Consider the following 25,260-nt stretch of genomic DNA (forward strand, 5'->3'; position numbering starts at 1 on the left):
CCAGGTTCCCTTTTGCTTCACGCAGAGGTTGCTCACAGCTCTTTAATGTGGCAACAGGAAAAAGCTTCCACAGCCCAGGCCAGTTCTAACAGCCCGAGTCAGTTCTCCTCCGTTCATGTTCAAGTGGAAGCTGCCCCTGGGTTTTCTGGCTGAGGAAGTCTCGGTGGCTGAAGCAGCCGCTCTCAGTCCCCCACCAGCTCAGGAGTACAAGGACAAGGAAGGGCTGTGGCTTCGGGCCTCAGAGCCATCCCAAAAGGGAAAGTGCCTAGTGCTAGGAAAAATAACCCCCTTCCTCTACACTATGTATCCCAGCTGTCAGATGAAGGCAGCTGTAGGATTTGCTCTCCTTGCAAAAGATTGCGCCCACAGCATGAGCAGAGAAGGAGCAACAGCTCCGAGGTGATGGTGTGCCAGGGCAGGCTGCAGACAGAATGCAGCTGCTCTTAAGTCCAGCACAAATTCTAGAACCCAGCGCTGCCACAGCTGGCTGCTCCTTTGCACGAGCTGTCCCAAGCAGCCTCCCCTTCTCCAACAAAGGCCACAATACCAAGAACGCCAGGCTGGACACTTTTCTGCTTTTATTTAAAAAAATCCAGAATGGATCCAATAACAGTTTTATTATCCAGGAAATTGTTTTGCCATAAGCAGAGAACAGACACAGGATGGAGCAGAAGGCTCAGACAAGTAAAAGTACGCAGCTTCTGTGTAGCCTCTTTTGTAAGAAATGTTACAGCTAAATTTGGAGACCCCCCCTCCTCCAGAACAAGGGCACTAGCTGCAGATCTGGATGTTCTCCAGCAACATAACCAGCCTCGCCCTTGCTGTTCACAGGCCTCAGGACCTGTTCACAAGTGCTCAGATCCACGAGGAGGATCCAAACAGGTGTTACTCCCCGCCTGCTTCCACCAGAACCTCCCTCTCCACCTCTCGATTCACTAACATGGTTTCCAAGCTCCGGTACCAGATTCAGTACACCATTGTGTCAAGTATCAGAAACAAATGATCAGCAAGTCCTCAAGTGCCTCAGTTGAATACCGCAGGGCCAAACACTTTGAACTTTGTCTTGCATGAATTAACTTTCATCATGTGACAATTTACCTAGCAGACACATCACTAAGTTTATACATTAAAGAATTTTTATATATAGAATACTGCAAAAACACAGTAAGTCTGAATTCTGCCCATTTCTGCTCAGGAAGGTGCCTTCTCTCCCAAGCATCAAGAATATCCACCGCCTCTTTGTGCTCTAGTCAAGGCAAGGCCGAGACTTCTTATTGCTTCTCTTCCTTCTGATCTCCTGGACTTCCAGAACCCTCTCGTTCTGAGGCCATCTGTGAAAGAGAGAGCTTCTTAGTGGCAGCAGCAACAACATGTTTCTCCCCAGACGTGTTTTTTTTTCCCCCCTATCTGTTTAGGTTAATTCTAGACTGAAGAAACCCTTCTCCAGAGAAAAAGGGTGATTGTCCACTGGAGAATGGAAGCAATCCTGGTCTCCACATGACTGCTACTAAGAGGAAGGAGGAATCTTCCCATTATTTACTCGTTCCCAGTGGACATAACGAGCTTACGTTGCAGCACTGAACGCTGTCAGTTTGACATCAAAGCAGCTTTCCCCCAGCTTAGCAGCACCAAGGTCACCTGGGCCGTGTGTGCCATTTCCATCCCGGCACACGTCCCCTGGACAGGGTCAGCACCCGTCTGCCAAAATGGGCTCAGACAGGAGGGCCTCTCACTGGGAGGCTGGGAAAAAAAATCCCCCTGGCCTGACTACTGTGATTTTAGGCAAAAAATTTAGGAAGCCTGTTACAGAATCATCTTCAGGGCACTCCAGACATTACTTCAGATAACCTGCAGACAAAGGGGAACACCCCAGCCAAAGGGAGCTGTGCCAAGAGTCAGCACCATCTCCACCACAGCTCGTGCCTAAATATTTGGTGGCCCAACTCTCCCCTCCCCATCCAAGAGCTATAAAATGTAAGTGACCATGAACCTACCTTCTTGTATGCCATTTCAAAGAGTTTCAGGGAAGCCTGCTGCAGGCTGGTCGCTGCCTGCCTGATGTTTTCTCCCGTTTCGCTGTCTTTACGAGCCAGAAGTTCCCTCATTTTAGCAATTTCTTCCTTCAATTTGTTGCACTGCGAAGAACACACGGACAAACATGATGCAGCTGCACGCGTTCACCGAAAAAATCTCATTCCTGCCATTTCACCCACCTAGTGGCCACAGCAAAACTCCAGGTTTTTGCCAGAAGCTGGGAAGTTGGAGTCTCAAATGGAGCCATATGGCCTGCAGGGACTGGGACTGCGCTCGGCTCCCAGTGGGCACGTGTCCACCTCGCTAAACGCACCGCAGTCGGCATTAAGCGGTCCCCTCGTTTGCAGTCTCGGCAGAGGCGCCAAGGACAGAAAGCACTGCAGAGACCGAGCAGCCCGCCAAGGAGCAGAGCTGCTCTCCCTGGCACACCTCGCCAGCCAGCCAGCCACCCCGGCAGCCAGGGTAAAGGGAAAAGCAAGCTGGTTCTCATCTATATTTAAGGCACTGTCAGGAAGCCAGCGAGTAAGGCTGCTCACAACCCTGTTTAATCCCTTTGTTGCACGTGGGAGGAGCAGGGAGGCAAACAAAAGCAGTACGGTCTCATCCCAGCCCCTGTAGCCATCTGTCAAACCCTCCACACAGTCTGGCATTTCTCTGGCAGGCTGCTGGCAAGGCAGGCCTGGAGAAGGGAGGTGACTGGGGGACAGCTGTGCCGCCAGCGCTTGCTCAGCAGCGTTCGCAGGGAAAACGTGGGCAGAGCGCTCCTCATTTAGACCTGTGGGATGGGGAAGGCAACCGAGGCTGCCTGTGCCAGGCTCCCAGCTCCACCCAGAGCACACAGGGCTTCCTCCAGGCACTGCTACCCCTCTTTCCCTTGGTATTCCCCCAGAAAGCATCACAGGGAACAGTTCTCGCAAAGAACAGAGATGGAGGCTCTGCTCCTGCGGGAGAAAACTCCAGCAGTCATAGTCCCAACCACAGAGGACCTGAGCTGAAAGACAGAGTTTAAAGCAATCAGAGGCTCCTCACCAACAAACCAACTTCTTGTTCCCTCAAATGCCTCACAGAGCCCCTTCTATCCCATTCCCAAGAGTTGTTAAGTTGAAGATTGTGCAATCTGTTTTAAACTTGGCTTTTGAAATTCATAATGTTGAAATTAAACCATCACTTCGAAAGGCACGGAAAGCACTCCTTTGACGCTAACTATCCACTTCACTCCAAAGATAGAAGGAAAATTGGAGCTAAGTGGATCCCATCATTTTCATTGCCTCCCAGTTCTCGGATGCTGTGCTCACACCACCGAGACTGCCAGGGCTGCACAGCAGAGAGACAAGAGAAAGCTGCTAACGCCGGGCAGGCGCTGCTTGGAATCTCTAGCTTTTGAGCAAAATTCTCCTCTCATGCAGGACACAGGCCAGTTCTTATCAAATCCCTGCAAGGCCAGCCCAAGGACACAACTCGTTAGCAGCTTCCCAGGCTCTTAAGTCTTCACTGCCACCCAACTTGCACTTCAAAATCTGCTGTTACTCCAACCATCTCATCATAAGTATGCTCTTACATCCTCCCATACCTAAGTGCAGAACCCAGACGAGTCAATGACTGTGCCACCCTTACACAGCAGGGCAACACGGAGCTGGTGCCAGCGCGCAGAGCCAGCTAGGAGCCCAGCAGGAGTTTGAGCAGACACGGCAAAGAACCGCACGGATCGGGGGGTGTCACCCACCTCATCTGCTGGCAGCTGATCCTTGAACTCCTCCATCTTCGACTCCGTGTCGTGGATGATGCCCTCGGCCATGTTGACGGCTTCCACGCGTTCCTGGGGAAGAGAGCTCATCAGGGCCTCCTGCGCACAGCTGGCAGCACGAGCTGCCTGACATGCTAACATTTCTTTCCCCAAACTCCATTCCAGCTCCCAGCCAGGGTCCTTCTTAATGGCAAGGTGGAAAAAGGAAATGGAAGCCAACCACTTCCAGGGGTATTCTGGCACCGAAGCCCAAACAGGGGTCTACCTGAGACATTCCTTCCTCTGACACCCACTGAAACAGAAGCAACCAACAAAACACTACTACTGGGAGGCTGAAAAAGCGAGCCAGTGCAGAGACTGCTCAGCTCTACGTTCTGCTCCTTGAGGAAGCCACAGAGCTTTTCAAGAATACTCTCGGGCTTCTTCAGCAACGAGGGCACTAGAGACACCTCAAATGTGGGGTTGTTTTACTGGTGTTTCCTTATTAGCAGTATGTGTAACAACTCAACGATGGAAATAACCACTGTGCTGGGTAGGAACTATTAATTAGTGCTGCGAGGATGACCAACAGGTGACTGAGTAGGCTCTCAGGACAGAGTCGTGGTAGTTCTTAGACATAATTCAGTCCCACTGTCAGTGTGAACTATTTCATCAGCAACAGCCTCTGGGACACCCAGCCCTCCTCATCTAAAAGACGAGTCTACCTGAGCAAGGGTGTGATAATACGCTCAGGAGACTCAGGAGGAAAGCAGGTGATCAATTATTTAGTGCCTATGCTGTGTCCGTGCTTTGTGTGGGATGCCAGAGTTGACAGCAGGATGTTAAGTCCAGCAGAGTGCTACCTGTCTGTGCACTTATGGTTACTTCCATGGTGGTAAAACCACGATCAGAAAGGTGTAACGGGGAGCTTTGACAATCAAATTATGCAAATCTTATAAAGAGACAGAAGTGCCAGTTAAGAAAGCAGCCTCCATGCGGTAACTGGGCAGAGATTAATCCCACTTGGACTGTAAACAGGGCAGAACTCACTCCCTCCATGATTTAAGGTACAAAGTCAAAGCGTGGCAACAGGAAATTTCAGCACAAACTCTTCAAGTGCTGTGCCACCTCTTACACTCCCTGGCAATGATGCAGATATTTGAACAGTGGGGCTCCCAGACCAAAGTCTCCAAGTGTTCTGCACCTAACCTGCAGGTTAAGCCAATCTCTTGTGGATCTAGAGCTCTTACAGCATAGAGGGGCTGCTTCATGTGAATTTATTCCATACATTTTCTCCTTTAGTCCTCTTCCGATCCCTTCACTACCTTGAGTACCTGAGGCAGCTTTACACAGCCTAGGGGCACACAAAGCGGATAAATGCAGCGTGCGGCTTCAGCCAGCACTGAACATACACTGGTGTCATATCCCTGAGCCTTCCTCGTGTCTGCTTTAAAAATCAATGCTCCATATTTAGTAGTGTCATTAATTAGGTCTACCCTCATTAAGCCAATTAGTTCCAACCATTAACCCTGCGAGTATCACAGGTTCAGCCGCTCAGCCATGGCCAGCATCAGACCTTCCTGACAAAGTCAGCGAGGCTTTCAAACACCTCCTGACGGCTTCACCTGCGCTGAGGGCAAGTACTGAGCATTCAAGGTGCCAGGCAGTGAGATGTTTAAGGACTACAGAAAGCAACTTCCCACTTAGGAAGGATGAGGATGCTTCACAGCTTTGCTTAGCAGGCTCTATACATTTGGCTTTAAAATAAACTCCTAAGTAGTCTGCATCTTCCCTGTACTGCCTGCAATTAAATGGAAGGCCACCACTGTGAGAACCTGGCTGCAGCAAGCTAGCTTCAGACAACCAGCCAGGATAACGGGCAGCTGAACAGCAACGAGCACTGCTGACAGAAAGCATCAGCTATAGTTGCAAAGCTGTCAGTCGTGAGCAGCAGGCAGGTGAGTTTGCTTACTGCTGCCTCCAAGCCCCAGTAACTCTTCAGGGAGGAATTAGATTCCTGATCACACAGGGCCGCATACCCAGCCCAACCCTCCTTGCAACTGCACGGTCTGAACTGGATACGGGGGAAGCAAGCAGATACCCAGGTAACCACATGGGCCCACGGCTCAGGGCGGTGCGGATAAGAACCTGCAGCTCCTTCAAGGTCAGCACGGTCAGTGGCACACAGTGGCAGCACCCAGCAGGCGGGCTGCAAGCTGCGAGGTGCCGCAGCAGTCACCTTACCTTTCTTCGCCTGTCCTCCTCCGCGTATTTCTCTGCGTTCTTCACCATGTTCTCAATTTCGTCTTTGCTAAGGCCACCAGAAGACTGGATAACAACTGCATTGGAGAATTAACATTAATAAAGGACGTGCCCTCTCTTTGAGGAAAGGAGACTCATTTCCCAAGCCCTCTCCACAGCAGCAGCCTTGCTCAGGGACTCTGCACCTGTGCAGACCCCGTGGGCAGTACAAAGAGAACCAGCCTTTGAAGGGGCTGCGATGCAGTTGGTAAGATAAAAGCCTGACATCTTAGATCCCTCCTTCCCTCCTCCCCAGCTCTGCCAGACACTTCCTGCCTATTTCTTTGGAATCACCTTGTTCTTCAGTTACTCCTTCGGGAAAGCAAACACGCACAAAAAGCCCCCAAACCAAAAGGGGGGAGATTAAAAAAAAATGAAGACCCAGAAAAACACAAAAACCCCACCACCACTGAATCCTTTTTATCAGGGCACAGATTCCTTTCACTACTGGACAGACATTCAGGCTGGTAGCACAGTAACACTATTCCCTACCCACCTTATCATGCTGCCCTTGATAAGCAAGCACAGCATGACTCTGTAGGTGGGCTGCTGAAGGTCCCGTTTTTCCCCATTTGTGTCAAAAAGCCCAAACACATAGTCCAGACATAAACCAAGTTCTGCAGAGAAGCATGAGTTGGTTGGGTAGACTGACGTCCTGGATATTGCAAAGTCAAAACAACAGGTATAGCAGGCCCCAAAGTTTTATATAGTATTTGCCAGTGGTATGAAACCCTAAACAAAGGCACACACACGTCCTTTGGATGCAGCTGTGGGATGAGGAGTTCAGCTTTCTGCTTAGGACCATATTTGCAGACAGACAGGCAACTGAAATTCTAGTTGCCTATTTATTCAGAGCTAGAAGGCTGTCACAGGGAAAAATCTACAGAGAAATCAAAGTAACATGCAGTGTGCTTTTGGAATCGTTTATGCCAAAAGCCAAGCAGTGTGATTAAGAACTCCACATACCTTCGAGTTGCCAGTAGAGTTAACAGTATTTTTCTTAACTGGAGCATGCATCCGATTGCTCTAGTCATTCCCTCCAAGAAATGACTGAAGGGCAGTATAGAGCCTTCCCAGCCACAGGCACAAAAGAGATCTATTTGTACCAGGGGAATCTACAAATGCTTCAAATTAATTTTCTAAGCCCACAACAGGGCTTTAGAAAGAGTCAACCACGCTGTTAATTACCCCAGAACACTGGGCCTAACATTTCATTGCACACAGAGCACAACGTGCTGGCAGCTTGAAGTCCCCGAGCCCCCTGCCATTTAGAGATGTTTGCAGCCTAAACGAAGGAAAGCGAATCAAGTGGTTTCACAAAATACCTGCGGCTTCAATATGCCTGAATTTCAAGATCTTTGCCTCAGAACCAAAACAGGGTGGCAGCACAAGGCCGGTGTACTCAGCCTCGGATTTTACAGGGGTCTCCCCAGTTTGATTTCTCCCTTAAAAGCTGGCATCTCCATGCAAGCAGCCTCAGCTGCTTCTGTGTGGTGGCAGAGAGCACTCCCCGAGGAGCAGCGTGCCCAGGAGCACAGCACAGGGACAAGGTGCAGGATTCCCAATCCCTGATTTCTGTCCCTCCAGGGCACAGCCCCCTGCTCCACACCTGTCCTTCCCACCCCACACAGCACCCCGGAGCACTTACTTTGCTGTTCACGCCCGGTGCCTTTGTCCTTGGCTGACACATGAACGATTCCGTTGGCATCAATGTCAAAAGTGACCTCGATCTGGGGCACCCCGCGTGGCGCCGGAGGAATCCCAACCTGAGGAGGAGAAGAGCTCAGCCATTAGCTCAGGGTGCAAGGCTCCAACACTGGGCACCTCATCTCGGTGATCTGCCAGGTAAATCAACTGGAAACTAAGCCTCAGAGCTGAGCCCTCAAAATGCCCGTTGGCACCACGTGGAGAATTAACAGCATCTGAACAGATTTAACAGCACACAGATTCCTACCTTAGGAACTACTTCTTAGCAACAGCAAGATCCAATGGCTCTGTCAAAGTTTGCTGTCTGACACCTGAACAAACCAATTCTGTGCGTGGAGCCACAGTCAGCCACGTGCTGTGCACACCAAGTGCCGAACTGTCCTCTGATAACCTGGGCAGATCCACGCGTGTTTGCAGAAGAGTGGTGCCAGGCTGGAAAGTGACTGCTCTATAGGGACTGCACCGAGCCTGGAGCCTGCTCTAAGCCTTGTCTTTGTAACAGGGGAGGAAAGGCCAGCATTCAGATTATCTGCGGAGCACGTCTGGTACTACAGAGCTCCTTCAGCTCTTTGTGCCCAGAAGCGAAGGCTCTGCTAGGTGACTGCGCCTAGCCCTAAAGCTACATCATGAGCATCCCCCAGCACTGCTGGGAAACTCTGAGCTCAATTTAAACACTAGCTGGTCCCTTGCCACTGAAAAGCTGTCCCAGCATCAGGCTTTAACTTCAGGGACTGCTTTTTTCTTTAAGTTACAAATAGGGTGAAATATCTTCTGTAAGACAACTCACCCCTAACGCTGCCTTCAGGGTTCAGGAATACCAAGTAGCCAACCTACCAGCGTGAACTGGCCAAGAAGTTTGTTGTCACTCGCCATCTCCCTCTCCCCCTGGCATACTTTGATCTCCACTTGAGTCTGCCCATCTGCAGCTGTAGAAAACACCTGTGGAAAACAAACACAGAGTGAGTGGACTGCTAGCAAATTGCACCACATGAACTGATTCCTGCTCATGCGTTCCTGCTCCTTTAAAAAGCTCTGACTAAACAACAAAGCACCAAGAGTAGCCACAGCCAAGTTCACTGGCATCTCATCTTATACGCATTTGAACACACAAAAGCTGGTGAGGCCATGCCAGCAGCAGGCTCTGGTCGCTGGCAGGCAGCCACGTTACCAGAACGCTTCCTCCTGAAGCAACAAGACTCCTGTCCCTGCCCCACACCACAGAGAACAAGTGTTATCAGTAGGAGCACACACCAGGAGAGCCAGCCAAGGCAAAGCGAGAGAAAGGATCACACCCAAGTTTGCTAGTGGCCCACACTACAAGAAAACATCTGAAAAAAAAGTTTCCAAGGCACACAGATGAAGAAAGGAGGTCTCAGATGGGCGCGGTGCTCAGTTACAGAAGGTCTCCACACGATCCTTCAGGATGATGTGTTGACAGTTACATCATGGCACACGCACGCTGCAATCCTGAGCAGGCTGCAGACACCCCGGGATATCTTGGCACACCGGGACTCGGTTTTATCCTCCTCCTTTGGGCACGCTAACAATTAGCAGAGATACTCATGGGCGGACACTAAACCTTGACTCCTAAGCTGCTTCTTTTTGCCAGCTGAGGAGAGAAGACCATCTACTGGGATGCTTTGGGCAGCCCTGCTCGGTGCTCAGACCTCCACTGGACACAGCCCATTCGTACCTGGCTCTTCTTGGTTGGTATGGTGGTATTCCTGTTGATGAGCTTGGTGAAGACTCCTCCCAGGGTCTCGATGCCCAAGGAGAGGGGAGTCACATCCAGCAGCAGCACGTCGGTAACGTCACCAGCTAACACGCCACCCTGGATAGCCGCGCCGATCGCCACGGCTTCGTCTGGATTGACTGCTTTGCTGGGAGCGCGGCCAAACAATTCCTGCACAGTCTGCTGCACCTGAATGGGGAAAGAGCACAGCTCAGACGGGGAGTGAGCCATCGCTGCATGGTGCTGCAGCCACAAGAACACCCCAGCCCTGGCCAAAGGTTTTGTCTTTATGGTCCTGCTGCCATCTTACCTGGTGGCACAAGAGAAATACTAAACCTCAGGCTCGTGGTTGCCCCCTAATCCACCATTCCATGTTCCCTGTTACATGCACTTACTGCAGTCTAGAAAACCTTTTCTCTGGAGATTTTCTTGCAGTCAAGCTCCCCAGCTGCCCATCAACCTGTGCACCCCACCTGCATTGGTCCTTTCACATAGCCCAGCCTTATTCAGGAGGGATCACCCCATGTTTTATCACGCAGGAGCCAAGGACTGCTCCCCTGGAACTTGTACAAGCCAGCACCGGGCAGAACACAGCTGCCAAGGACAGCACAACTCTGGGTTTCTGACCTTCCCTGTGCTCTGTCTCCAGAGCAGAAGGACAGTTCATCTTGTTTGCATGTAATAAAGAAAAAAAATTAAAGTGTATGAAGGGCAGCGTTTTCAAACTCTTTATTTAATGGGCTGTTTCACCAGAGAGGTAGATTGCTATGTCAGCAGACGGTTTGAGCTGTGTTATTAGCTTTTCACTGCTCTGCCCCTTTGGAATGATGTGCTCATGATTGCAACAGATTTACTGCTGAAGTACCCAGAAGGGAATGCAGTGAGAGCCGCAGCTCAGCAGCCCGTTTCTCTCCCCTGCTGAGAAGGGTGTGAAGCCTGGTTCCTGTTCACAGCATCCCGCCTCTCTGAGCGCGCTCAGCAGGCAAACATCTGCACAGGTGAGCACCGTGCGCCTGGCAAACCGCGCTGTAAGCAAGCGTCCGACTCCGTGTGTGAGCCAAGAGACATTTGCAGGCAGCGTTCCCTGCAGAGGAAGACACTTTGTGCATGAACATATAATTAAGTGCAAGTCTTTTCCTCCAGAGGCATATTTTACAGCACAAAAGAGCCATTACTTCTAACCACCCACTTTATGTTTCCTGCAGCACTGGCCACGTGAGCTCCAAAGAAGGCGAGCTCCCTCCTAGCAAACAACAACACAGGAGGGAACACTCTGTGCTATGCACAACATACGGGCACTGATCTTGGAACCAGAGCTCTCACCCTGGCTATGGGCACGCAGGAAAGCCTTACATAACCTCAGAGCCATGAGCACGGGACATAAACAAGGTGAGGGGAGTATTTATGTGCTGTCTCCCACCCTTAAAGGATAGTTAAGGTTTCAGGAAGGGCTTCCCCACTTCCAAAAGTATTTTTCTCACTTTATTCCTCACTTCACAGACAGTTCACCATTTTTCTTCTGTCCTACTGGACTGATAGGGCCTTTGGGAAGGTTTAGCACACTTATTCCATTTGAGTTTTGGCCAGAGCAGCACCTTTTCCTTATCTCATCCCTTTGGTTCCACTGCCCGGGTGACCTTCTGCAGACACTAACATCACCTGCAGCCCCCAAGGCTCATGTAACACATCAGAAAGGGGACAGAGGGAAAAAAAAAAAAAAAAAAAAAAAAAAAAAAAAAAAAAAGGAACTAAAAACCCCAGGCGGGACCATGCACAATGTATTATCCTAGCAAGGACCTGTCAGTCACAAGCAGTAACAGCAAAACAAGCTGTCCGAGCCTGACAGATCCTGTGGAATGAAATTTTGCTGATGTCTGCAGAAAAGGATAAGCCGTACCCTTGAAGGCAGCAGCGCACATACATGTTCAGCACTGACTTCAGGGGAGCTAACAGTCTGCATTGCTATGAATAAAAACGGCAAATTACCAGAAGAGAGCACCTTATCTGCAAGCCTGTACACGTCAGCAGAGCAAGCTTTTAAGTTATGTGGTGCTTATCACCAGAACACCAGGTCCAGGTGTTAGGTAATGAGCACTGAGGAGAGCCGATTAAGCATGCCTGACAACAGCCAGCACCGCCTCGAGAAAAGACAAACACACCCAGGCAGCAGGTAACTGGATAGTTGTGCTTCTGAGGTTTCTTTAGAGCTAGCTGCAAGTGCCCTGCACAGGCAAGGAAAGCTCGCGGGTGCCAGAGATTACCGAGAGGTTACTGTCATTGAAGTGGACCTTTATCACATGCTGAATTCTACAGGAAAAACACACTGTACATCTCAGCAATACTGCTGGTGTTCGGTCCACAAAAAGCAGGAAACCAGGATGAGTTTTCAAATCCTGGTACCTCCCACTTGTCTTTTTAAACTGCGACTCAGCTACGACCCCCAGCTGAGCTGCAGGAAGAGGAGTCCCTTGGCACTGCTTTCATAGGACTACCAAGCACGCCTGCTCTGCTCCTGGGGGCCTTCAGTGGCCAGAGCCTTGAAGTGCCCAGACCCTGAACTTTTCCGTAACAGATCACCCCCAGCAGCAGCACTGGTAGCTGTGCCAGCCGGGCCCGTAACGGGGACATATCTCATACCTTCGGCATCCTGGTCATGCCACCGACGAGGATGACTTCACCAATGTCACTCTTGCTGACTTCGGCATCCTGCATGGCCTTCTGGCACGGCGCTACCGTCCTCCTGATCAGATCAGCCACGATGCCCTCAAACTGCGAGCGGCTCAGCTTCATGTTCAGGTGCTTTGGTCCAGAGGCATCCATAGTAAGGTATGGCAAGTTGATATCAGTCTGCAGCACAAAAACAGACGGTGTGAAAACTACTAACAGAAAGCAAGGCAGCCCCACACAGGTTTCAGACCAAGCTACAGGTTCTGTTCTGCCTGCTCTAAAACATCGACGTGCCTGTGCACTCAAAGCCCAGTCCCCACCTGGCAGCAGGTATGTTTGTATTTTACATTTCAGACAAGAGGTAAGAAAGATTTTGTTACACATCTCACGGTTACAACTGTTAAGTACCAATTTTAATACTCCGTGTTACTCTGAGGTCCTTCATGGTCATGGAAAAAGCGTTCTCTTGCTCTTCACAGCTCGTGTGATTGTGGTTTATGCACACAATTTGTCAGCGTTATAAAGGAAGTAATGATTAAACCATCATTTTCACTAGTGGTTGTAAGCAGCAGTATTTAATTTCTATCATAGGTAGGAAGTAAGAGCTGAAACCTGTGAAGTTACAACCTTAATTCCCTCCCTCCAGCACAACACAGAAGTTCATTTTCAGCCAGATTTTGCTACCAACTACCTAACACTTCATACAAGGTAAGCTGCCCAAAGGAACCAACTGGTGACCGTTGCTTAAAAGCAAGCAGCTTGTCTGACAACTAGTTAGCTGCTATTTAACCCAAATGTTCAGTGCCATGGGCCACCCTCCCTGTTTCTCATTGTTATTTGTGCACAATCTTAGAAATTCACACCCTGGATTTTAAAATCAAGTCTTACACTGAAATCATCTTCAAGTGCTGAATCATGGTGACATCATCAGGACTACAAAAACTGTTTAAGCTCTAGAGATTTAACTTCCCAGAACAAGAACTACACCCATGCCACAGGCTAGAGGTGTACATTCACTTTGTAAATGGCATGCTCAGAAATACCAGGGAGGACAGGGCCAGCAGCGAGCTGTTTTCCCTTTACCACCAAGGAGTTGGGGAATTCAGTTTTCCCGGTATTTGCCAGCATTTTCCCTGCATTTGCCAGCTCTCAAGCCAGTTCAAACAGAGCCTGCTACGTCTCTGGCAGAACTATGCGCCCATTGTGACTGGCCTAAACTCCTTGCTATGAGCTCCCCACTGGCCAACAAAAAAATAGTGTTTATTCAGAACCTAGAAATTGGCAGAGCCCCCATTTCAATTACTATATAATTGACCTTAATTTCACTTCAGCACGATTACACCCCCAGCTTGCTGCTTCTCCAGCTCCTTATTCACTAGTGAATAAAGGACAAACTTGAATACATTAAGATACAAACATGTGAAAAGGAAAGGGTGTATACGCTGCTCATTGTTTAAGCAACCCTTCTGGTGGAAAATAGGATTCTTTATAGAAATTATTCCTTGCTATTAGACAAATGAGCTGTTTCAGTGGTGCGAGCAGCACCACAAGGTTTTGGAGCTGCTTGCATAGAGCCCTAAGTACCTCCCATCACACAGAAGTACTAACTGCAGCTCAATTCCCTACTGCCCATCATACTTCTGTAACACGGGAGTTGGGAACAAGGTCACATTCTCTGCACAATGAGCAAACGTGGTGTCAGAACACAAGCAAAAGGCAGAATCCATTATCATTCTTCACTTCTGACAACTGGTTTTGCTCCCCAACAGACGCTGAAAGACTGTCCTGAGAAAGAGAACTTGCAGTTAAACCAATGCTGTTTGATTAAACAGAAGCTTGAGCTGCCAGCACAGGAGAAAAGCAGCTACTTCAGAGTTTTGGAAACAAAAATAACCAAAACAGTTCAATATAACATTTTGATACTCTGCTTTGAGCCCAGCCACCTACCTGCACAGATGAAGAAAGCTCACACTTTGCTTTCTCTGATGCTTCTCTCACCCTTTGGAGGGCCATGTTGTCTTTAGTCAGGTCAACGCCCGTCTAAACAACAAAAAAGATGTTAGCAGACTGTTAGCTAGCCATGGAGAGCTTTTCATCATTGCAGTTCACCTTTTTAATCACTCTTGACTGCAAAGATGTTTGTTGGAATAGAGCCTGTTAAACTTCTCTCTAGCTGTTGATCTCTCTAACTTCTGGCAAACATCTTTAGCATTTCAAAACCATCTGTTAGCCCTCTCTGCTCTAGAAGCGATTATTCAGTAAGTTACTGATAAAAGCTGGGAAAAGCTGCTGCATCACAGAATATTAAGGCAAGGAACAGAGCTGGAATTATATTGCAATTTCCCACGGCCAACACTGCACCACGTACATCTGTGCTGACACATTCAGTCGGCCCACAGATTTTCGTTAGAGTAAGCAGACTACAAATAGGTAGTCCTGCTACGCTGGAAGAAAAAAAAGCAGAAGCCTTGCTATTTATTCTGTCTTCCAGGAGAGGAACATTCTGCCTTGAGAAAATAGATCTAAGATACGGAAGTCAGGCTAACTTCAATACTTTTAAATCTCAATTGTGCCATAGAGCTCAAAAGAAGTCCTAATAATTTAAGAAAATTCTTATCCTTCCACAGAAGTTAAGCAGGATTACAAGACAACGTAACACGAGGTTGAATTCTGATGAGGTACCTCACCTCTCTCTTGAACTCTTTAACAATATACTGCAGCAAAGCCTGGTCAAAATCTTCTCCACCTAAGAACGTGTCGCCGTTGGTTGACTTCACCTCAAAGACTCCCTTCTGGATTTCCAAAATGGAGATATCAAAAGTGCCTCCACCCAAGTCATAGACTGCAATGCTACATGAACAGAGACAGAAAAACATTACTTTCTAGGCAAAGATGCGTGGCTCAAAATCATTCTTGTCAAGAGGCACGTGTGCAGACCTCATGGTGACATCCATAAAAGTTCTTTAAAAACAACAATACACAGATCATTGTGCACATTCCTTGAGCGCACTGAATCCAGGTGGAAGCCCTCTGAGTGCAGTTCTTTCCTCTCCTTTGAGGAAAGGCATCTAATGGCAAGGACACTAGAACCATCGTGAAACATGTCCTACAAGATGGAGGCCTTCCACAGCACTGCAATCCCAGTCTCAAATACAAAGTCAGTAACAACCCCCCCTGAATTTTTATGACCACCCTTGAGAGCAGCAGAAGGTTGAATGCAGCCAGGAAAAGATACAAACTGGGGATTGCCAGGCACCAAACCTCGACCTCCCTCTTACGACAGCCCTTAGCACCACTGGTGACCACCTCTCACCCAGCTGGCTGGAGCCACACCTGTCACTGCTACCAGCAGGCAATATCACTGTCAACACTCAGTGCCAATTTCAGCTGTAGCTGCAAGTTATGAAGTTTCTTTAACAAATATACTTGACACGGAGTACAGGTGGCATGACACAGCATTGATTCACTTCTCAGAGTTTACTTTGGCAGGATTCCAACCAGTGATTCAGGAAAAAAACAGCCCAGAAGATGCATTTACAAAGCAAATTACAGCACGCTTATTTAAGGGGGTTGATGTTATGAACACGAGCTTACATTTTGTCTTCAGACTTGTCCAGACCATATGCAAGTGCAGCTGCTGTTGGTTCATTAATCACCCTCAAAACATTTAAGCCAGAGATCTGCCCAGCATCTTTTGTAGCCTAAATGGGGAAAAAAAAAGAGCACAGATAAGTGAGAGAAACTGAATGCAGCCTATAAGCCTGAAAACCTTAGATCTTGGTGAATACCTGTCTCTGAGAATCATTGAAATAAGCAGGAACTGTGATCACAGCGTTCTTTGCTGAATGTCCCAGGTAATTTTCTGGAGGAAAAAAAAAAGAGACAAGAAGTTATTTTTACATTAAAAAGAAAACCACCGACTTTATTACCACTTGATTTGAAATATTTTTCCTGAACTAGCAGGAGAATGACTTCCTGCTCAAGAACTTGATGTTTTCTGGGAAGATGCAGAGGGAACTGTGCAGAAACCAAGTCCTTCCATGGAACAGTTTGTGGATTTCTGGCAGAACACCTCTGCACTTCAATCACTAACTGGATGCCATTAGTGAGGGAGAATTCCTGAGCTTAACTACCCTTCTCAGCGTGCAAGACTGAGGTTGTTTGCTGTTTCTTTGGAGTGTTCAGCATGTAAGGTACTTACTACTTAATCATTTTTGTCCTTACCATACAATGTGTTGTAGGTAACATTTATAGGTAAGATATCTAACATAACATATACACACTACGTGTTTACAGGCATTTACAACAGTATTCCTATTTTACTCTTGGCAACTTCAGCAAGTGTCCAGGAACTTACACTGGAAAAAAAAATCTTCACATGAAGCTTCAGTCACAAGCCTCAGTCCTGCCCTTGAAACACTTCACAGTGATTGCATAATACTTCCCAACCCAGGCTGCAGAAGACAGCTATTTGATTTACTATTACACTGATTTGTTATAATTATTCCAGAAGCTATATTAGGAATTGAAAAGGAAAAAAAAATCTCCAGGACAATGGATATTTCTTCCTAGTAAAGATTCAGAGCCACCACAAACTAAGCAGCTTTTCCCTGCACCTGACAAATCGGGTCCCACGAGAATTCCCTCTCTGACTACACTTCTGATCTGATTCTTGGTAAGATTCTTGGTAAGAACCAAGCAACCTCAAAACCCTGCCACCAAAGCCCTTGCTCAGCTGCAGCCTAGGAAGGCACCTGCACTGCAGTTTTCAAGGAAAAGGAGCTCCCCCTTCTGAAATAAGGGTGCATTCAAGTCAGCTGAAAATCAGCTCACTTGACTTTCAATTTGAGTGTGTTTTAAGTAAAGCACTAATATTTTGCCAGAGATCCCACGTTAAGGCAGGCACTGATCCTCCTTGAGGTTTCCTAACAGCCCATCACCCTCCCACAGCCCGGCCTGCCATGCAAGAATTCCCACAGCACAGAAGTCCCTGCCTCGTGGCAGCACAGCCAGTTACAGCTGCCCAGTACCAGGGTCACGCTCGTATTTGTGCATGGCAAAGGTCAAACTCCACCAACCTGCAGTTTCCTTCATCTTCATTAGCACAAAGGCACCAATCTGGCTTGGAGAATATAGCTTCCCGTGGGCCTCCACCCAGGCGTCACCATTGGAGGCGCGGACAATTTTAAATGGGACATTCTTGCTGGAAGAAAGAGACAAAAAACCCTGTAACAGCTCCATTTGGAGTTTCTGTATCAACACACAGCGTGGATCCCCTACAATTAGCACCATCACAACACCACATGCATGCTTTAGACAGAGAATACTGAAATTTCCAAAAGCCTCAGGACCAGGGAGTCCCAGGAGTACCAACACACTTCTGCCCTTATTCAGGTACAGCTCTCAAGAGTAAGAAACAACTTGTTTGGTAGATGCTGAGCGTTCTGCACAGTATTAGCAAGGCTCTCAAGGAGAAATACAAATTCAGGAGAAATACAAATTGGTGCACTGTTTGATGACTTCTCTGAAAACTTTAAAATAAAAATACAGCGCGGTCCTCAGAGCATAAGCGGTAAAACTTCGAAACACGAGGGTCTAACTGCTTGACCCCTCAGCACCCAAGCAAGGGCTGCATTTTGAATCACAACCAGTCAGGTTACGCAGCACTGGGTTTTGTGCTCTTCCTGCCGCAGGTGGCATCGCCCTGCCCACCCCCACTTACATGTCCTTCTTCACCTCAGAGTCGTCGAAGCGCCGCCCGATGAGGCGCTTGGTAGCGTAGAAGGTGTTGTGTGGGTTAGTGACCGCCTGCCGCTTCGCCGGCATCCCCACCAAGCGCTCGCCGTCTGCTGTGAAGGCGACCACCGACGGCGTCGTCCTGGCACCTTCCGAGTTCTCCAGCACCTAGGAGAAAGCCACGCCAGGACACCATCAAAAATCACCGCCTCTGAGAACACCAACTGGGACCGCAGGCTGCAGTTGAGTTTTGACTTACTTTGGCTTGTTTCCCTTCCATAACTGCCACGCAGGAATTTGTGGTACCCAGGTCAATTCCAATAACGGCACCCTTAATTGCTTCTGAGCTGTAAGGAGCATTACAGGAAAATCAGATTACTGCTAAAGGCAGATACTACCTAGATACAGCAGCCTTTTGGTCTGAAGGCAGGACAAAGCCATGTTTCACTAGACACTGAAGCAAACCCTCATGCTGTTCTGGGCCCAAAGGTGCTCTCTGACTCTTGCACTGGAATTTAACCTCCTGGCTCTCGACTCCATCAGATCACCTACAGCTAAATCCCCACAGATTTGTTTAAACTCAACATCACTCTTCACCAGAAATATCTCAACTGCATCTTCTCAACATCCAGTAAGATTTAGATACAGATTGCACTGCAAGTAATCCCTGCCCTCCTGACATGAAGTTTCCTGGACTTGTTTTGGTTTCCTTTTGGTTTCTGCACTCCAGCTTGCCTGATGACATCCTCCTGAGGGCAAGATGCTAGTAATAAATTGGATCAGCTCGTTTACCACTGCTTAGCATGAAGTGAACAGTGCACAGAGACAACAGAACTAGCTAAGCCCACGCAGGGTCCTCTGAGGCAGCGTGGAAGAACCATCTGTTTGCTCCTGAAGCGTGGTAAGTTCATTCTGAACAACGGGAGTGGTTCTTACATAGGGGAAACTTAAACCTCTTCCTGCTTTCTAGGAAGCACGTTACCTCTTCCAAGGCTGGTGAGAACTCCCAAACTGTAGTTCTGCTTTATAGACAAGCCATCTTCTGGAATAGAGGAGCACCCTGAAGCCAGAGCAGGGCCCTTTTATGTTACCAGGGACCAGGATATCACCGCCTCAATCCCCGGGGTGCTGGGCCGCTCTAACTCCTGTTCACACAGCCCCAGGCAGTGCTCTCAAAACAAGCAACTGCTGCATGTCTGTGCACTGAGCAGAGCTGGGCCGTTTCCCTAACACAAGCAGATTTCCTGCCCCATGTCACCAATCCCCGCTGCTCACAGAACATCTGACTAAGTTATACAACCACTGCCTCATCCTCATCATCCTGTGACATGAAAAACAAGGGACTGAAATGCACGAGCTCTTTGAAATAAGCTTTATCTGCACTGAAACAGAGCCGCTTGTCACCCTGGTTTCACACCAGTGTAAAACAAGTTTTCCATCCTCTCCCTCTCCAATCAAACAAATCTCAAGAATTTTGTGGATGCTGCTCATGGTAGAGAGTGGGGGGGGGAAGAGCAACCCTAAAAGTTCCCTGAAATAAAAAAACAGTACAGGGATAAAGACACAGCCTCAGGAAAATAACAGGCATAGGTTCTGGTTTTGCTCTTTGTCACCATCTCCCACTCCCACAATGAGCTCTGGAGTCAAAAGGGTTGAAACAAACATCAACCATCCAGACGTGGAAAAGCAAGGAAATACTCACGCATATCTTCTGCTGGATGCCGCTCTGAGAACATTCTGACTGAGGCCATTCCAGAACGTCTGTAAAATAAAGAGGTTCTCACGAAGGTCTGGTTTGAACAGGAGATGTTCAGCCCAAGACTTTCTGCGGAAGGCAATTTCTGAAGTAGCACAGCCCTACTACAAACCTGTATTATTTTTTTTTTCTTTTTAAATCTTAAGGGTAAACTAAGCAAGAATTTAAGGAAGTTTCTGTTTGCCATAAAAAAAGAAACAAAAAAACAATTACTACCCTTATAACACCAACATTTATTACTGGAACTGAGCAATTTCACTGGAAGCAGTCTACACACACACTACCAGTTAAGCAGACAAAAATTAGCTCGCTGATTTAACTCTGACCCTTCAGCCCACGACGAGGAGCAGCAGCCAAACATTAACCCAGTTCCTGAAGCCTTGCACATGGCCAGCTACCGCTGTTCTGCTTGAGGAATCCGCCCTCAAGGTTTTGTGACAACTTGTACGTGGTTTTTGCACAAGCTGCGTCTCTGCAGGCACACATCAGTGTCTCAGGGAGCTCTGATAGTGCCGTGCTTTCCTCTGCCTGCTGCTTTTAGCAAAGCATCTCGTTACAAACAACAGCACCCCAACACAGAAGTGTTTTGGGGATCCTTTGGGACTCGTGGCCTTGCCCCACGCCAGCAGCAGGGCAGGGTGTGACAGCCTGGCTCAGGCAGGCCAACCCGTGCTGGGCTCCGCACAGGACCCAGTGCCGAGCATGCCCAGCACCAAGAGCTGCCGGCCCAGGAGGCCCCATCCCCTAAACTCACGTTCTCCTAAACTCACTTCCATCCCCTGCCTCTACCAGCCTGACCTCCGGGTCCATTTTGTCCGGGGACAGCAAGAAATTGAGCAACCCCTGCCCTGCGCTTCCCTACAAACTGCACCAGCGCCAGGGCAGCGCTCAGTGCTAACGGGGCGCTTCTTGCAACCTCCACCTGCCGCCCCCACACCGCCTGGGCCTGAACCCATCGGGACCAGCACCCGCACAGCACCACCAGCCCCCTGCGGCCCCCTTCGGCCTATCCCAGCCCCCCTGCGGCCCCAGCACCCCCCCATCCCCTCCATAGCCCCATTTAGGCCCCTTCAGCCCCCTCAGCTCCTCTCAGCCCCCCCCCCAACCCTCCCATTCCCCCCCAGCCCCCTCCACCCACCCTTTCGGCTCCTCCTCAAGCTCTCCTCACGCCCCCAACCCCCTTCAGCCCCCCCCAGGCCCCCCACACACTCCCCAGGCCCCTTCACCCCCCCCAGCCCCCCTCAGCCCCCCCCCAGCCCCCTTTAGGCCCCTCCGCCCCCCCCCAAACCCCTCTCAGCCCCCTCGAGCCCCCCTCAGGCCCCCCCCCGGCACCTGCGCGAGCCCCGGGGGCGCAGCGTTGGCCCCGCCGCGGGGCAGCAGCAGGGGCAGGGCCAGGCGGGCGGCGGCGCGGCGGGCGCTGAGCATGGCGGCGGCGGGGGGCGGGGGGCGGCGGGGCCGGGCCGGGCTCTTCTGGAAGCCTCCACACACGTGGGCCGCGCGGGGGGGGGCTTCGCGCCGCAAGGACCCCCCGCTGCGGGCTGTCCCACAGATCGCCTGCTCCTCCCGTTAGATTGTCGAAAGAGCTCCGGTTCTCGCGCTCTCCCCGCGGCTGCGCGCCGGCACCGAGAGGTTTGCGGAGAAGCGGCGGTTCGTTCGGCGGGCACCGAGCTGAATCGCGGGCCCTCGGGGGCGCGCTGCCGGTGCCGGCACAGCGGCGGGCAGCCGGGGTCCTGCGGGCGGCCGCGCACTCAAGGTCGGGCAGGAGAAAGCGCGGGGCGATTGCAGCCGCCTTGCGTCAGGGCGGGGGCGCATGCGCACACCGCCGGCAGCCTGCGGGGCGGGGCCGCGGGCGGGAGGGGCTGCGCCGGGGGCGGGTGCGCATGCGCCGTGTGCGCCGGGCGGGGCTGAGGCGGCTGAGGGGAGGCGGCGGGGAAGGAGCCCGGGGGGATCGGGGCGGCTCTGAGGAGCCGGGCGCTAATCAGGAACCTGCAGCATCCACGCGTGTTTTGCCTCCCAGAGAAGGCAGAGCCCCCCAAGTGTAATAAGCAGCACACAGCACGGCTCTGGGGCCGGCCTTCCTCAGCTCACAGCCCCTCGTTCAAAGGAGATCACAGAAACAGAGTTTCTAGGCTGGAAGAGACCTCAGGGTCACCCAGCCCAACCTCTGCCCTAACGCCAACCAGCTCTCCACTAAAACATCCCCAGCCTCTACATCTAAACGTCTTTTGAAGACTTCCAGGGATGGTGACACCACCACCCCCCTGGGCAGCCCATCCCAATGCCTCACAACCCTTTCAGTAAAGAAGTTCTTCCTAACATCCAACCCAAACCTCCCCTGGCGCAACTTAAGCCCATTCCCCCTCGTCCTGTCACCAGGCACGTGGGAGAACAGACCAACCCCCACCTCACTACTTTAATGTACTTCTAAAGAGCAATAAGGTCTCCCCTGAGCCTCCTCTTCTCCAGGCTGAACACCCCCAGCTCCCTCAACCGCTCCTCGTAGGACTTGTTCTTCAGCCCCTCAGCCCTGCTCATTTCCAAGTCTTCCCAACACTCCCCACCCCAGAGTGCTTGGCTTGCGTATTTTCTGCTTCGGTCCTCTCCCGGGCACGTGCCTCCCACACCAAACAGCAGGCACACAAAGGGACGTGGCAGAGTTGCTCCTTGTAACCGGGAACCCTCATCCCAGAGCGAGGAAGATCAAAAAAAGGACAGCAGGAAGGGCAGGGATTAATTCACGCACTGAGCTCAACACCAAGCCCCTTCTTTCCACCTCAGCTGCCCCCCACCCCTGTGCTTTCGGGAGGGGGGGCACCCTTCAGCGCAGGGATTATTCACATGGCCTCCACCATTAAGCTTTCCAGAGCTTTTATATTTTCCTCCGAGCAAGCAGGCGATTTTGGCCACCGCACCACTGAGCGGCTTTGAAGGCACCCAACTCATAGACCTAGTTATTCCGCCTGCTTTCCCCCCACAAACTTCAGCAGCGAGAGCACATAAATTGTGTGTCATAGCTGCCTTTTCATCTGTCCCGGGAGTTATAGACTGCACACATAAGACAATTCATGTTCCTCTGCATAATGAGGTGAGTTTTATAAATCATAAATCTTCACTTAATATGCAGGTGGTGTTTGCTGCCAGGTTTAGGAAAACTGATGCAGTTGCCAAGTTCATGAATGTCATAAATCATTCATGCTAAGGTAGTCTGCAATTGCTCAGTCCTTTGAGACAGACCAATTTCAAGGTGGTTGTTTAACACGCGAAAGCGATCTTCATTGATTGTTTATACAAATATATATTTTCATTAAGTTTTTCCCTCTCCATTTTTTTTCTCTTCTTCTTCTTTGGGTGCCAGCTGTGATGTTCTGAGGAGTCCCCGGCCCTGGCTTCTTTCCAGTTTCAAAATTCCATCAAAAATCCATTACCCGATGCATAAAAATCCATGGATTTGTAATGGAAAGAGCTCCTAATGCTCAGAAAACACAGCCTGGATGTCTCAATAAATCCCGGTGCATGTGATTAAAATAAACCAGAACCAGAGAGCGTGCCTCCATTCTTCACAGGGTCATTTTGAACGGACAGGATTTTCTGCAGAATTGCCATTAATTAAAGGTGTGCTGATCCCAGCAGGGTTTTCATCTCTGCTTGAACTGTGGCTGCTGCACAGGGAATACCATGAGCTTCTGGATGGGGTCTAGGCTGCACGTGATGGGTGCTGCGCAGCCCCCTGGGGCATGCAGGATGTGGTGGGAAGTCCCTGGGGAGGAGGCTTTCCTCTGGGACCTGCAGTTTTGAGCGGGGTGGAAAATGAATGCTGAGGAAGGGATGGCGAGGAGGTTTGGTTCAGCAAACTCACATCTGTCAAGAGATGCGCCTCCTGGGCTCCTGTCCCCCAGCCCCAGACATCACCGAGGCTCTCAGCTCATGGTCGTTGTGCCTCAGCTCTATGCCACCAGCTCCTGGGGTTTAGATTTTGGTTTCTTCTTTTGTATGACATCTTTATTTCTGGGCTGGTTTCACACAGCAAAAACCCTGTCCCATCTTGAAGTGTTTAGAGTCCTCAAGAGAGGGCTGTCACCTCAAATGCAGAAACAGGACCTTGGATGAGAAAAGTCCTTCACTTCCCACCTGATTACACCTTGCACGGATCGAAAAAATCCACAGTACTGCTGGATGGAGCAGTAAATTAGAAGATGTTTAGGCTCGGAGTCGCCCTGCACTGGAAAGGGTCTGATATTGGCAACCACATCAATTGTGAGTGGATCTGAGAAAACTGCATAGGTGGGATAAGGCAGAAATTCTGATTGCTGTTCCTGCCTTCCATCAGCCTTCACTGCTGTAATTAACCCATCACAGACAGCTCAGGCACTGAGCTCTCTTTTCTTTTTTTCTTCCCTGGGATCAGCCAAGAAGCACTGAAGTTTCTCAAATTCATTCCTTGTTCCAAATTCACTGAAAAAAAAAAATCTGCTAATAGCTCCCGAGCTGCAGATTGTTCCTAAGCACCTTGTAAGCTGGCCAGAACCGGAGAACGGAGCAGGCTGGTTGGATTTGGCCAAATATGGAGGTCTCCTCCCTCAATTCGATGAGCGTGGAACACAGGAAAGGCTCCAGGGGAAAGTACGGGACTCGCTGCAAGGCCCCTCTGGCATCTGGTTTAGATCCCAGCCTGCCCAGGGCTTTCTGCTGTCTCAGTGTTGTCCACATTCCTCCACTCGTGGTTCTCGTTATGGGGTCAAACTTGTGAAAACGCCTGGTTGTGATGAACAATCCTGCCTGTGAGCTGATTCCCTGGGACAGCAACAAGAGCCCAGCTTCAGGCGCTCTGTCAGAGCACAGCGGTGCTCACGAAGGTTCCCACCTCCGAGCTGCCCCACAGAGAGGCATCTTTCTAGCGAGAACAGCAGCTGATGCTTCAGTAATTCGGGGCTGAGCTGAAACCGCAGAGAATCCCAGAACCTCTGGGACGTTCCCAGCCACAGCACTCTCTGATGGCACACCAGAAGTCACGCACCGAAGGGTTTGTGTTCCTGGGGCCAGGTAAGCTGGCGCTGAGCCTTGCACTCCTCCTCCTGCTGCTTTTCTCCTCGTGCTGCTGGTGAGCACGTGCCAGCTCTGTGCTGCATATGGGAGTGAGTGAGCATGGGGACAGTGTGCTCAGGACCAAACATTGAGCCCTGGGGACTATATCCTCAAAAAGAAGATTTCCCATCGATGGCTCAGTGAGAGAACAGCCCAGGACAGGTCCGAGTTCAGGGGAAAGCCTGTTCTGTGAAGGGCATGTCTCCTGCAAAGGGAGCCTGCATGCAGAGAGCAGGCACCAGGAGCCTGCCAGGGGCTGTGCAGGGTGAAACCTTGCCAAAACCATCTGACCTCACCGAAATCTATCAATGGCAAAATACCAAATGGCCTGGTTTGCAAAGGAAGGAGCTCTGGGGACTGTTTCCATAAGGACGCAGAGGGTGCAGTGGTTAATAGAGAACTGCATTTTGTCCTTAACAGGCTGAGTTAAAAGAAATAGCACAAACTTTCCTGGAGCCTGGGGAGCTGCGTGCACCCAGCAGGGCACAGCGGCTCCTCCACAAGGCCAGGGCCATCACAGGA

The 25,260-nt window shown here is 50.2% G+C and overlaps 1 protein-coding gene across 1 annotated transcript; it reads right to left on the reverse strand.

The window, feature by feature from the left end:
- Positions 1–555: 555 nt before the first annotated feature.
- Positions 556–21,372, reverse strand: HSPA9 (heat shock protein family A (Hsp70) member 9). Its single transcript, XM_082771632.1, has 17 exons — positions 20,989–21,372; positions 19,603–19,661; positions 18,160–18,247; positions 17,887–18,068; positions 17,243–17,367; positions 15,953–16,026; positions 15,759–15,865; positions 14,852–15,014; positions 14,112–14,204; positions 12,135–12,344; positions 9,459–9,686; positions 8,600–8,704; positions 7,707–7,824; positions 6,002–6,096; positions 3,758–3,850; positions 1,995–2,135; positions 556–1,331 (listed from the first exon to the last, which is right to left on the reverse strand). The coding sequence occupies exons 1-17, from the start codon at positions 21,079–21,081 to the stop codon at positions 1,272–1,274; spliced, it is 2,034 nt and encodes a 677-aa protein (XP_082627758.1). The 5' UTR covers positions 21,082–21,372; the 3' UTR covers positions 556–1,271.
- Positions 21,373–25,260: the final 3,888 nt, after the last annotated feature.

Source organism: Aythya marila (assembly GCF_965140915.1).
Source record: "Aythya marila genome assembly, chromosome: 14".
Classification (NCBI taxonomy): Eukaryota; Metazoa; Chordata; class Aves; order Anseriformes; family Anatidae; genus Aythya; species Aythya marila.

What these genes read in the sequence shown, in the direction of transcription:
- HSPA9 (XM_082771632.1), bottom strand. Translation starts at nt 21,081, where the DNA reads ATGCTCAGCGCCCGCCGCGCCGCCGCCCGCCTGGCCCTGCCCCTGCTG. An exon ending in CACCGGGCGTGAACAGCAAA is followed by an intron (nt 6,097 to 7,706) that starts GTAAGTGCTCCG and finishes TCTCCAATGCAG; the next exon opens with TTGTTATCCAGTCTTCTGGT. An exon ending in TTGAAATGGCATACAAGAAG is followed by an intron (nt 1,332 to 1,994) that starts GTAGGTTCATGG and finishes TCTCTTTCACAG; the next exon opens with ATGGCCTCAGAACGAGAGGG.